Here is a 15,030-nt window from a genome sequence, read left to right on the forward strand (position 1 = left end):
CGCAAGCCGAATGGGTCGCCAACCTCTGGACCCAGCTGGGTAAATCGGGAACTTCGTCTGGCACCCACGAAGTTGCTGCAAAAAAGGAGGAAACACAGTTACTAAACTAGTTTTCACTACAAGCGAATCTTAGAAAGCACGAGACAGCACGAGACACTCCACTCACGTGCATAATTCCATTCCTCGGGAAATGGCATAAGTTCCACAGGGATAATGTCAGTCGCCCGGACCCGAACAAATTGACTGACCCACTCTCGATCCCCATATTCCTCATCATCAACAACAAAGGGCATGGATGAATGGCACTGCAAGGTTAGTAGGCCTCGATGATGAAAGGGTCGATATAGCCTAGCGAGGTGACTAAGCGTGAATTCAAGCCCAGCCTTCTCCGCAAAGAATCTTATCATCAGCACTACTCGCCAAAACAACGAATGTATCTGCGCCAAAGTAACCCAATACTTCAGGGAGAAATCATGCACGACCCTATCAAGGGGGCCTAATGCGAAAGGGTATAATTATACGTTCATGAATCCATCAGCGGGGTCCATAATACCCTCATCCGGGGAAAGCGTCTATAACGCTACCCCTTCGACCCATCCACAGTCTCTCCTCACTATCTCCAGATATTCCTCTCTTATCGAAGACATAGTCTTCAAAGTAAACTCCCGCGGATCCTGAGCACTGGGAGTGGAACTCTCCCCTCCCTACCGGGCAGGCCCTGAAGTAGCAGCCATGACTATGGTGGAATTGGCCAACTGAAATAGGGACCTACACCAACACTTTTGTGCTTAAAGTAACGAGAGACTCGATGCCAAGGCGGAAGAATGCCTATCTAAAATAATGGGATATTCCAAAGAAGCAAGAGCCATCCCACGTATATGTGGGAAACAACAACAATTCGCCTACCCAGGATAAACCCCGGGAGGCCAACGGCCTCGGTACAGATCCCGAGGTGGTACCTGACCTCGAAGTTTTCCCTTAACAAGAAAAATAAGCACTTCGAGCTCTGTCCACGAGGGCTCGACCTTAGGAAGTCGCCTAAGTACGAATAGCCCCTCCTCAGAAGCCTGCCTACAAAACCTTAAAAGGTTATCTACGTCAAGCTCAAAGTAAAAGCTCCAATTGCCCGAAGTTGACTTTCACTTCGGTGCTCTATCTCTACGAGGCTCAAGGGCCCCGATGATCCAAGTTTACCGGACTACTTCAGGCTTGATTCCAGGAACAACGATGAGCTCGGAAAGGAGCCATTTCTGTCTATCAAAGGCCGAAAAAAATATTGACGCTCGTCAACAGAGGCATACATTCAAAATCTCCGCAAACGCACAAGAGTATAAAAGAACATGGCGAAAATCAAAACCAAAAGTAAAGAAGATGTCTTCATATTTCATAAATATTGTCTACAACGGCCCTCGGGGGGTCCTTACATACAATTAAAAAAGTCCGCAAGGGGTCCTTACACAGAAACAAAGAAACAAAAGGGTATACACCCATAGTGAAAACCTAAGAACCTAGTCCATCCTCGAAGGTTCATCTCCGATATCAGCATCCTCGAGCGTCGCCCCCTCGAACTCGCATCCTCAAAGGCAATTTGCTACCATCTCCTCTAGGTTCCCAGCTCAATCCCGCGGGAAATCCTCACCGAGGGAAAAGATGAAAAAGAGGAAATGGAGGGGATACAGAGGAGACAGAGAAAAGAGACATAGCCTGCCGAAGCCAAAAGTTGAAGATTCAGTGGGGCCCAGCCTCAACGACCTGTAGTGCCATTTTATCCCTCGAGAAAGAAAAAACCCAAGGTATGAAGTGCCACACCAGGCCAGGGTAGAAGAGTGAGCAGCGGTGCATAGTCCGAATGACTTTCTAAAAAAGGGGAGAATCGATTCCCCGTCTGTCATCATCTCGAGCCAATAGGAACAACGGCATCAGACGTAACAACAACCACAGCAGCGACAGGACGGCATAGTCGTGCTCAGCAAAGAGGAGCCTCAAGCAAAGGGCCACGACACGGCCTATCGGAACGATGCCAAACGACCTCGAGGCTGTAGAATCCAAACATGGTCATCAACAATAGAGGAAGATGATAAGGAGAAGAGGGCGAATGGGCAGATGAAAGCACTTGGATAGAAAAACAACGCCAGAACGCCCCCATTTATAGGAGATAATAAAGCGGTCATCAAGGCCTTTGGAAGAGTGATCGGCGGATGCAATTATTGCGTTCTTGAAGAACCTAATCGACGACGGTACTTTTACCTTGGAGAACGGGAATCGACAGTGCATTGAATGATGTTAAAAACACAAGCCCATGAGATGTCCCGGTTATTGCAAAAACTCGTGACATAGGTTGCGCCATCGGTACGACGTCGTCACGAGAAGCTCGAGGAGTCGGGTGTTAGAGTCGTTTCCCATTTCTTCATTCTGAGAAACGTGGAGATTATCTGTATGCGGAAAAATCAGAGGGCCTAATTTCTTGCTATCAAGTCACTTCAGAAGAATGTCTCGAGACCCCGAGGACGTGGAGTTGCGACCGAGTTCCCTCCCTTAGGGCTCGTCGAGGCCTGACTCAAAGAAGACGAAGATCGAGGCTAGAGAAAAACGGGGAATTTCCAAGGCACACGGCTAAGTCTGACAGAGCCAGCCTACACAGAGTAATTATCGAGGCGTCGTGTCTAGCCATCCCATCTCTGTGTTTTTACAATTAATGCATTCTGTATTATGTTGTATTTTTCCTCCTATATAAAGGGGATCTTCACCACTTTGTAAGAGGCGACTGTTACTTCAACTATTCTCCAAAATATCAATAACAATTCTCTCTCTCTCTCTCTCTCTCTCTCTCTCTCTCTCTCTCTCTCTTGTCTCTCTAACTTAGTCGCCTGAGGCTACTTCTTTATTTATTGCTTTCATACTGTTCTTCTTTTATTGCTTGATATTGGCCATAAAGAGCTTTGTTGATTATATCCTAACTGTTATTCCCTTCCCGGTTATCCCCGATAGCTCGATCTCGATCCTAGGCATCGACCTCGAGGCCTTTCATCGATCAGTCCGAGGCCCAGGTAGCAAGCCCCTTGGTTTGATTATTGTCCCGTTTTAGCTTGTATTTTGTCGATTAAACTTCACATATCTAGCATCCACTACTCTAACAACTGGCATAAAAATAGATCACATATTTTTAGAGTCCTATTTACAAATTTAATTGTTATTACTATTTTCACGGTAAACAATTTAAACATAAAAATTGGTAGAAATTTGGGATTTTGGTATAAAACCTAGAAATTTATATCTTTGGATTTTTACCACGAATATGGGCTTCGAGTTAGAAATAAATTATATATTTAAGTTCGTGAGGTTATGGGTAAAGTTTATCTTTGAAAATTTTCGAAATCCAGGCACATGAGCCCAAGGCTGATTTTTATCGACTTTTCGATCGAAGTTGAAAATTGTTGAAAATAGGATTATAATGAGTATCTGAATATATATTTATGGAATCGCTCAATCATTGACTAGTTTTGGAGCGTTGGGCATCGGTTCGAGTTATCGGAAGGGCTGGGGAGCCGAATATGAAACTTCGGAGCGAGGTAAGTCTCCTTTCTAATCTTGTAAGAAGGAATTAACCCCATAAGTAAAATAATTGCTTAAATCATACCGAACTTGGTAAATGAATTTCAAAAAAAGTTAAACTTCGTTTTCTTGACCGGTAAAAGGGGATTTACATTTTCTTGGATAACTGCTCCTTGATGAATATTTGATTGACTGTTTGATTGTATTTTCCTTTTGTGGAACGGGCGGAATGCCTCAGCGGATTAAATAGATGCATCTATGGTTCGCGCCGTTCAATCCTCCGGTAGTGCGCGTTATTCAGCTTTACCATTCACGAAGTACTCTTGAACTGTTTTGATTGAGTCTTCAAATTTAGAATTCATGGAGTTTCGATCATCTCTCTCATATTGCCTCTGCATTTTTATTTTACAAAAATAATTAACATGAATTGTCGGAGATAAAATGATCATCAGGTTTTATAACAAGTAGTACGTGGACTACTAGAGAAGTTAAACGCCAATTTGAGATGGATAAATTCAATTGCATTGAAAAAAGAATATAGCATATACTCTAACACTAATTACACCAAGAACAATTTTGAAAAGAAAAAATTAATTCATTCTTGAGAACTGAAAAACTCAAATATTTTGACCACAAAAAAAAAAAAAAAACCAAAAAATCATATAAAGTGGACGGGAGGAAGTATAGAATTTAAAATAATCGAGATTCTAATGCGGGTGTATTAAACTCGCAAACTCCAACCTCGATATCGCCTATTCTGTTCCCAATTAGATTTAACTTATATACATGACAATTTTAAGAGTTTTTATATAATCAACATATTTTAACATATTATAGCTGATATTTTGCCTTATATTTTTTTTAATTTAGTAATCCATATTTTATAATTGGTTACCTATTGGAATTTTTTAAATGATCTGACACTATATAACTTCAATATGGAGAACTATATTCAATGCTCAACCTCCAACCTCGTATCCCCTCTTCTTTTTGTCAATTTACAACGTGTCAAAATCTAAAGTGGTTGCTGCCACATGCAGAAGTAACTACATGAAAGTCTTATAAATAGATTAGTGCCATATTTGGTTCATCACATAAGTTATTGGTCTATGAATCTCTCTGTATACGGAAATAAAAAAGGAACTCTCTGTACTCAAAAGATCCAAAGGGGATATCTCATTGTTTTTGTCTGGGAAATGGAGACCAAATCTCAGAATGGAAAGTTTCTTTCTTTGCCCTTGTTAGCTGAATACGATCAAGTTGATAAAGCTGAGAAGGGAATTGGATCGGACTCTGTTATTATCACTGGAAAAACCTCTTTTCTGAAAACCACATTTCACGGACTTAATGCTCTATCAGGTTCTTTCTGTGTGTGTGTGTTTTCGTTAATTTCTTTTTCTATCTTTTGTGGACATTTTCTTTTTTCTTTGGTTCTTCTTAGCGTTTAATTCGGTGATATTGTTACTTTTATGATTCGGTTCCGGGTTTTATGTGTTTGTTGGCCAACTTCTCCCCCCCCCCCCCCCCCCCCCAACCCAAAAAAAAATCATTTGTTCTAATGCTCTTCTAATTTGTAATTTGTACTAGCATATAAGGATTTAGTCGAGTATAATTTTTGTACACTGACTGTGTAAAAAGCATCAGCTCATCTAAAAGATAAAGTGTATGAAAAGATAGTATGTTGCCTGCAAGAATTGTCCAAAAAAAGTGTAATTACTAACATGAAAAGATGAGGTATGTTGCCTGCAATGGAAAAATTCTTTTACACATGTTATAAATCCAATACAACTACAGTATATATCTTGATGTATTAACTCACGCCATTGATGCGTGATATTTGAGCTTCAGAGAATATCGAAGAAGAGAGAATAAAGTATGGTTCTGAAGAGAAGCTCTCAATTGTATTGAAGGAAGACTAAAACATTTACAATGTTAATCTATATATACTATACATTGTTAAGCTAATTAACTTAGCCTATTGGCCAATTACTCACTAACTAACATAACTAATCAATGCTAATATACACCGCTGTTATCCTACACCTTGCTCACCCACTGTGCTATGAGATTCACAGCTATTAGCTCCTTCATCTCAACACCCCCTTCAAGCTAGGTGTTGTAAAGATGTTCAAAACACCTAGCTTGGACAACAGATGATAGTGTTGCACGCTGCCTAGTCCTTTGGTCAATATATCTGCTTCTTGATCTTCTATTGGGACATAAACAGGATGGATTAGTCCTTCCTGCACCTTCTCCCTTATAAAATGACTGTCTATCTCTATATGCTTCATGCGCTCATGAAATACTAGATTGTTGGCTATTTGCATTGCTGTCTTGCTATCTGTAAAGAGTTGAATGGGAGTAACAAATGCAACTCCCAACTCTTTGAACACTCCTAACAACCAAATCAGTTTAGAAACTGTCAATGCCATGCTTCTATACTCTGACTTTGCGGAGCTTCTTGTAATTGTATTCCGTTTCTTTGATTTCCATGATATCAAAGAGTCACCAATTTCACCAAATACCCTATAACAGATTTCCTTGGGTTTGAACAACTGGCCAGTCTGCATCACTGTCTGCCTTCAAGCTCATGTCATCTTTTGCACTCATTAGAATGCCTAGCCCTGGCTTATTCTTAATATACCTCACCAATCTCTGTGTGCTTCTAGATGAGATCTTTTAGGTTCCTGCATGAATTGACTCAAAATTTGCACTGTATAAGCAATATCAGGCCTTGTCAGTGTTAGGTAAAGAAGCTTTCCTATGAGCCTTTGGTACACCCATTCATATCTGTAAGTTGTGGATCATCATTTAGATCACAATGTGTATCATATTTCACAGTTGTTAATTTCCTGTTGTGTTCCATTGGTGTCACAACTGGCTTAGAACCTGTTAATCCTAGTTCTGTTATGAGCTCAACTATTTCCTCTGGTACAGTAATATCCCCTTTTGAGATCTGCTTACTTCTATTCCCAAGAAGTACTTCAATGACCCCAAGTCTTTGATCTTAAAAGCTTTGTGCAATATGGTTTTTGCTTCCTGTATTAAAGTCTCATCATCTCATGTGATCAAAAGATCATCAACATAAACAAGGATGATAACAAGTTTGCGGTTTCTTCTTAGGGTGAAAAGGGAATGATCATGTTTGCTTTGAGAGAATACTGCCTTTAAAATTTTCTATAAGCTTCAAGTTCCATTGTCTTGATGTTTGTTTAAGCCCATAAAGGGATTTGAGTAGTCTACAACCCTTGTTCCCCCCTTAACTACCAAAACCAGGTAGAAGTTGCATGTGATGCATTATAGACATCCATTTGGTAAAGATTCCACTGATTAATGGCAGCTAATGCGATGACTACCCTTACTGTAACCTTACTGGTTAAAAGTTAGCTACAAACTTTAATGGTTAAAAGTTAGCTACAAACTTTAATGGTTAAAAGTTAGCTACAAACTTTAATGTTTCATGGCTAAGGATTAATACTTATTACTACAAGAACTTTTTTGATATGGCTATATTAATAAAACTTTTGCCACGAACAATATATATTTATAGCTAATGATTTTATTCTTTTGCCACGATAAATCAATTTTGTAGCTATCTTTTATACTTTAGCCACAAAGGGGTATACTGTGGCAAAAGATGTTATGTATCAATATTAGATTTGTATTATAGTATTTATATTTAGCTATCAATGCATAATTTTATAGCAGTAAATCGTCAAAATATTCATGATTAGCTTTTTTTATTATATTTATTTGGTGACTAGATTTTTATTACATTTTATTTTTATTGATGAAAAATTAATTTATTAGAGATAATAAATTTTTCTGTCATATGTGTTGCTATTTTCTTTTTTTACCTCACTAAATATTTTTAAAATTTTCAAATATTCCATATCCATACATCTCTGATCAATTCATAGAAACACACAATAAAAACTTTAACTATCACTTATTTTACAGAAACTGACTTTCAAAATAGTTTTAAAAATTAATTCTAAAATATACAATTGTCTATCTAAAGCAGATAATATCCACACTTCCAAAGACTAGCTAATACGCAGCAAGATAATAAGAAAGAAGTCAACCTTGCATTCTTGTCAAACTAATAGGAGTAAAATACAAACTATGTACAGGCGGTAATTTAACTATAATCTATAAAATTCAGAAAGGTTCCACATCAAAACAAAACTAAGTGCTAAGTATTTGATATGAGGATTGCAAATGTAGCCACCAGATGATCTTCTGCGGTCAAGGATAAAGTAATTTCACTCAAAGCTGAAACCTTGCTCTTCTTCCATTCAATAGATTAAAATGTACCCTATAAATTCAAAATAAACAATAATTAGTACAAAAGACATCAATACAAAGATGCAAGTTTACTTTGTATAATGCTAAAAGAACGTTCAAAAAGAGAAACTTTAGCATATAACAAGAGGGGAAAACGTAAAGCGATAAGAAAACAAACCTGTATACTTTTTAAAAAACTTTTGAAAGGATTTTCATCTCAATTTTGTAATATCTTTTCTAGAACTGTGGGTCCTTCCAACATTATATTGTAATCTTCAAGGTTCCACTCAATATCTATCACAATACAACACAATATCTATTAATTTGTTAGAATATAAATCAAAAATTCAAATAAAAAAGGTGTATGGGGATTCAGAAATCCTAAGATACATACATAAACATATCTGGAAAGAAAGAAGGCGACTGGCTATCTAAGCGGTGATTGATCAGTTGGTTTGCTCTGTTCATGTGAAGAGAAAAGACATTGTTGAAGAAGAAGAAAATGGGCAAAGGGGGGAGGAAGGGGGGTTTATTAGGTTTTGTAGATTTTTGTTTGGGCCAAACCTTTACGCTCTTCGTTTTGTTATTACTATTACTATATATATTTGCACTATTACCTAATATAAATCCTATAAATGTGAGAAATGTAAGTATTAACAAATACAAGTCCAGCAAGAAAATTATTTATGAAAAAGGCAAAAGATTAAACACATACTTCACACTAAGTAAAATAAAAAAATCAACTTGCATGAAATAAAGATATTTTATAATATATTTATTCTTTACAACTTTTTTCGTCATATACAAGTCTTATTTAACCTTCACGGACCACTTCACTACCCAGCAAGCTCCGGCTCGAAAGCAAGAAGCAAGGGCGCAGTAGTTGCGCGAAGTTGCGCCTTAGCGCATCCGTTTTCTTGCTCGTTAGCGCTTTTTTTTTATTGCAGCTAGCACACATATACGATATTGTTAGTTTTGTTATATACTCCTATTTCAATCGTATTAATTTCTTAATTTTAGAATTTAATTAGATAATGATAGTTATTAAGTTATTAAACTAGCATTAGAACATTAAATAAAAAACTTTTCTATTAATCTAAAGTGAGGGTAATTAGTGATAAATGTACATAGATATAAAAATATCGTTTAAATTTGATATTGAGATATTCAAATCTAATGAAAATTAGTTACATACTTATTTAATTGTATTGAAACTTACAAGTATATTTTGTTTTATATGAATTATGATATGCTAGTTAGTATTGTTATACACTCCTATATTAACCATATAAAATCTTAAAAAAACGTTTATGTGAAATTTAATAACATCGAATTATGTAAACATTATAAAATATCAAATAATAGTCACAAGAGAAAACACGATCTTTATCATATTTAATTCCCAATTCTTATATTCAATGTATATTTAGTTTATGATAATTGAAAACTTATCAAGATAGTAAATATATATATATATATATATATATATATATCTTAAAGTATTCATTATGTGAAGACTTGTTTAAAAATAAATACTTAAATAAAGAAATTACTCTAAGTACCTATAAAAAAATTAGTAAAGTACCATACATACATAAATTCTCTATAAATATTAGTATATTTTGAATTTTACACCATATTTACATAATTAATGTCCAAAATAACAAGTTGCAATAAAATAAAATGTGGCTAGAAGATTGTCATTGTTGCGGCAAATCTACCTTGTGGCAAAAACTAATAAAATTTTATCATACAAATAAATCCGTAGTTATATCATTTTATCATGACAAATAATTGTAGATATTAATCCAATTACTGACATGGCTTTTTAGAACTTGAAGAAAAATCATTTATTTAGCATCATTTTTGTTTTAAATAATTTATTGCGACTAAAAGATTATTATTGTTATATTAAGTATCAACTCATGACAAAAATTAATGATTAGCTACAAAATTTTATTATAGCAAGAAATTTGTGGCTGATTTAACCTATACTGCCACAATTTTATATAACTTGAAGCAAAAATATTCATTTAGCTATAATATTTTATTTTAAATATTTTGTTGTGGCTAAAAGGTTACTATAGCTATAGTAAGTTTCAACTCCTGGCAAAAAAACTAATGATTAGCTACGAAATTTAATTATACTATGGCTATATCATCTAATTACTGCCACAACTTTTTAGAACTTGAAGCAAAAATATTCATTTAGCTATAATATTTTATTTTAAATAATTTATTGTGGCTAAAAGGTTACTCTTGCTACAATAACTATTGGTGTATGGCAAAAACTTATGATTAGCTACAAAATTTTACTTGTAGCTATTTAGGTAGCTATTGCCACGATTGTTATCCATTATAGCTAATATGAAGAATTAGCTTTCCCAACTTAATTTCCGTGGCTAAGAAATTTTATAATTTGGTAAATAGCCATAGAATTCTTATTTTTGTGGCTGCTATTAGGTATTAGCTACAATTTTTAAATTCGTAGCTAAGATTTCGTAGCTATAGATGCATAATGTTGTAGTGGTAGTTTGTTAAATATCAGATTTCCCATGTTTTCTTAGTGTAATTTAATTAGTGTACTCGTAATCGCATTTTTAATTTAATTAGAGTGTCGGAATCAACAGAACTTTTAGACCATTTCATATAGCAAGAGAGACAGAATAAGACCTGATCTTTCTTGTACTTCATATACATAATGCTGCACTAAATGAAATGAACAAATCAAATATGGTGGTCTTTTCTAGAAGGTGTGTTCTCTAATGATGAGTGTAGAGGGACAATTAAATGTGAGTGATGGTGATCTGCTGAAATTTCATGGAAAAGAGAAAGAGATTTTATGTGCGATACATTGATTACTAGTTTTCAAGAACAACTTTTACACTTGTATTTTGTTGGAAACTTAAACCTATTAGTATAACTTTCTCTTTTCAGGAGTAGGAATTTTGTCTACTCCATATGCGCTATCTTCGGGAGGGTGGTTAAGCATGATACTTCTACTCGTTATTGCATGTGTGACCTTCTACACATCCTTGTTAATAAAGAGATGTATGGATTTTGATCCTACTATAAGAAGTTATCCTGACATTGGTGATCGGGCATTTGGGAAAGCAGGAAGAATACTGGTTGCGGTTTTTATGAATCTAGAGCTTTACTTGGTCGCGACTGGTTTTTTAATTCTTGCTGGGGACAACTTGCATAATCTATTACCGGAGGTGAACTTTGGATTTTGGGGACATAGTTTTGGTGGGAAACAAAGCTTTGTCTTGATTGTTGCTCTTGTTATATTGCCAACCGTATTATTAAAGAACATGAGCATTCTTGCATATGTATCAGCCTCTGCAGTTTTAGCTTCTCTCGTTATAATTGGTTCGATTTTCTGGGCAGCAATGTATGATGGTATTGGATTTAACAAAAAGGGAATACTTGTGAATTGGGGAGCAATCCCTACATCTTTTAGCTTATATGCCTTCTGCTATTGTGGACATCCTGTTTTCCCAACTCTGTACACCTCAATGAAAAATCAGAAGCAATTTTCTAAGGTAACATATTACAGAATAGACCATCATATGTGTATAGGCGATTTTCCATCCTACGGATGCTAATTTTTGGTAGTTTTATTGCAGGTAATGCTTCTGTGCTTTCTGTTCGCTACCACAACCTATGCATCGATAGCAGCTATGGGGTACTCAATGTTTGGCTCGGACGTGGAGACACAGATTACCTTGAACCTTCCAACTGAAAAGTTTAGCTCAAAATTGGCCATATACACTGCCTTGGTCAGTCCAATTGCCAAGTATGCACTAATGATGACACCAATTGTCAACAGACTCGAGGAACATTTCCAGTCTTACAACGATGAAGGATCATCATCATTTAGTCCCCTGACCAGGACCACCTTGGTTGTGAGCAGTGTCATTATAGCTCTGGCTATACCCTTCTTTGGCTATCTCATGTCACTAGTTGGAGCATTTCTTAGTGTCACAGCTTCAATTTTGCTACCATGCTTGTGCTACTTGAAGATTTCGGGCACTTACAAGAAGCTTGGATTTGAGCTGGTCATAATAGGCTTGACTGTGCTAATGGGAGTCCTAATCTTAGTTACTGGTACATACACATCTTTGATAGAGATAATACAACATTTTTAGACTTTTTCTATTACTAATTCATTCGTTAGTTCTATAGTTTCGTGATAGTTGTTTCTGAAAGCAAAGTATAAATTCTTATGATCTGTGTAAGTGTCACAATGTTCACCATACAAGTAGTGACGTCATATTTTCAAGGCAAACATTACAGTTGCGAACTCGAGATCGGTGGTAGGATAATTTTTTCGTGGCTCTTTAGCTGTCGGGTGTCGCACCTCCTTTTTCCGCACCCGCGGGGCGCTTAGGGAGTTTTCTCCAATTGAAGGACAGTCGAAACAGGATTTATTTAATTGTTTCAGAGTCGCCACCTGGGAATTTTAAGGCGTCCAAAGTCACCGGTTTAATCCCTGAATCGAGGAGAATATAACTCTGTTTGGTTATTCTGCGAACCAGAAATCCTGAGTAAGGAATTCTGTTGATCCGGAAGAAGGTGTTAGGCATTTCCGAATTCCGTGGTTCTAGCACGGTCGCTTAACTGTTTTTATTCTTGGCTTAATTATCTCGATTTTACATTTTTATTTGCCCGATTTTTTTTGTTACCGCTTCTATTTAGATTGTTTGTAATTAAAGACCCTTCTTTGAATCGAACACGTATATTCGTGTTATAAATTATATTATTATTTTTTTTTTAAAAAAATGCGGAGTTGTGTCACGCGCACGTGTACACAATAATATAGATAATATTTTTATTAATATAATTATTTTCGAAATGGTGCTTAAATAAATCAATAACATTCGCCCTTTTTGTTAAGTAGTGAACCTCACATCTCGGGTTTTTATGAAATTATTAATGATATTTTCCGAGAAATCCCTTTTATTAAATATTCGATCGAAGTTGCGCGAACGCATAATCCGAATTGCTTTTAGAAATATAATCAGGTTACGCGAACGTATCCCTAATCACAAAAATATTCTTGATGGTAGTATAAATTTATTTACAAATTGTTTATTACATCTATACATTTTAGGTAAAAATCATGAGAAATCTCCATTTAAGGTACCCTTAAATTCTTGAAAAGAATTCACAATTTATTAAATGTTTATTGCAAATTATATTTTTTCGCGTATGAATTATATTCCTCAAAGCTATTCAAATTTAAAAAGCAAAGTAAGCATATGACTAATACTATTCTAGTAAATACAATATGTATACTAGAAATATGCATGACGTATGAAACTAAAAAAAATCAATTCTTGAAAGGAAATGATATTTTTTGAAGAATTCTTATTATTACATTTGCAATGAATTGTTATTTTTACAATCTTAAACTTGTTACACATTATAAGTCTAATATCTTTCCACATTGCTTGTTCTTAATCTAATAGGCCTAATTATTTTTGATTAATTGCTATTGATTGAATGTAAGATATACATATATAATCAAACCGATTTGATTCTCAATTCATGTGAACCATTGCTAAACACTAACTTTTGCATTGTAAAATTCCTAGGCCATTTGTTATTAAGAAAGAAAACAAATTTACCTATTGACTTAATAAAATGATATTACATACAACATTATTCGCCATATATGGACAAAATGCGACCAACATCATCTAGCCTAAATCCACAACCAAATAATTAAAATATGCTAACAATGCATTTTCTTGACATTTCCCTACTACTCTGTACCTGACTAACAATGTCATAAGACTTAATTAATGGCCAACTTTATGCCATGTTCCCTATCTTGACAATTCAATCATAACTATACTTTAATGAAATTCTGGAATAAATAATACTATTACAACACTTATATGAATTTTAAAAGAGAATGATCAACTGATAATTATTATGTCAAGCATACTACTGTATTAATCAACATAAAACAAAACTGAAATTTAAACTAAAGAACTTAGATGAATGGAAGACAGAACTATAACTCCAAACTTCATTTATTTGCCATGTTGAAGCTTTTCACAACATGAATTTAAAAGATAGGTACCTGGAAATGAAGGTAGAAGGAGTAAATTTCAGCAGTTGCAGCAGTAACAAAATCAGCAGAATACCAGTATTCCCACAGATTTGAGCAATAATAAGACCCGAGGAAACCAGATGCACAATGACAGTACTTTTAAGAAATTTCAGATTTTTAACTGAACAAAGAGATCGAACAAATCCGGACAGATTTAATACAAAGAATAATATTTCTGAATTTGAGACTTAGAACAAAGCAGACTGAAAAAGCTTTCAATTTCAAAACACAGAATCAGCTTCAATACTAACTTCCGATGTAGAATTCTGTTTTAATGTTTCTGTTTTCCTTTCTTTCTATCTTCCTTTTCAGATTTCTGTTTCTGCTTGATTTTCCTCTCTCAAATTTTATATTTTTTCTCTGTGTATCTCTCTGTGTATATTTATCTCTGAGTGTATTCCCTAATGCTTTAAAAATCAGATCCCTTCTCTCTTTTAAATCCCTGTATTTATACAGGTCTGCCCCTTTCTTTTTAAGTGCTGCCTGGACCCCTTCTTCTATTAAAAACCAGAAAATCATATCCAAAAACTGCTTTTAACTACTTTAAATCCCATTAAGTGGTCTTATCCTGATTTTCAGCAGCCCCATTATCCTTTGTTTCCCATTATCACATTAAATAATAGCCATTAACTTTCCACTTTCAGCCCACTATACTATCATATTACTCTCACTATTATGTCCCAGAAATACCCCTGGAAATCCCTTAATATTACTGTTATTACTGCCCCAAACCAAACTGCCTAAACCTTAACAAATTTATCTGAACTAACTTGTTTAGCAGCTAATAACCAACTCCTGAATCAAACAAACATTCTGTCTTTACAGATTATGCTAAACAGGGAAATGCAATAGCTGATGTACAAGAGCTAAATTCAGATTGAACACTGAACTTGCATACAAACATATTAACAATACACAGAACTCAACAGAACATTTCAACTGAAATTCAAAACTGAACAAAGAGCAACAAATGCAGGAGCATTGTCAGTATTAACACTGCCCTGAACTTAATGTTCAAAAATCAACATACATAACACCTATTTGATGAACTTACTGATTTGCAAACA

General features: G+C 35.2%; 1 protein-coding gene and 1 long non-coding RNA gene across 2 annotated transcripts; one reads left to right on the forward strand and one right to left on the reverse strand.

The window, feature by feature from the left end:
• The first annotated feature begins 4,661 nt into the window (after positions 1-4,661).
• LOC104213146 (amino acid transporter AVT1J-like) lies at positions 4,662-12,056 on the forward strand. Its single transcript, XM_070156531.1, has 3 exons — positions 4,662-4,911; positions 10,777-11,384; positions 11,469-12,056. The coding sequence occupies exons 1-3, from the start codon at positions 4,662-4,664 to the stop codon at positions 11,988-11,990; spliced, it is 1,380 nt and encodes a 459-aa protein (XP_070012632.1). The 3' UTR covers positions 11,991-12,056.
• Positions 7,588-8,391, reverse strand: LOC104213145 (uncharacterized). The gene is made up of 3 exons (XR_707557.2): positions 8,234-8,391; positions 8,018-8,133; positions 7,588-7,870 (listed from the first exon to the last, which is right to left on the reverse strand). It is a non-coding gene; the product is annotated as an uncharacterized lncRNA (long non-coding RNA).
• Positions 12,057-15,030: the final 2,974 nt, after the last annotated feature.

Source organism: Nicotiana sylvestris, chromosome 9, assembly GCF_000393655.2.
Source record: "Nicotiana sylvestris chromosome 9, ASM39365v2, whole genome shotgun sequence".
Classification (NCBI taxonomy): Eukaryota; Viridiplantae; Streptophyta; class Magnoliopsida; order Solanales; family Solanaceae; genus Nicotiana; species Nicotiana sylvestris.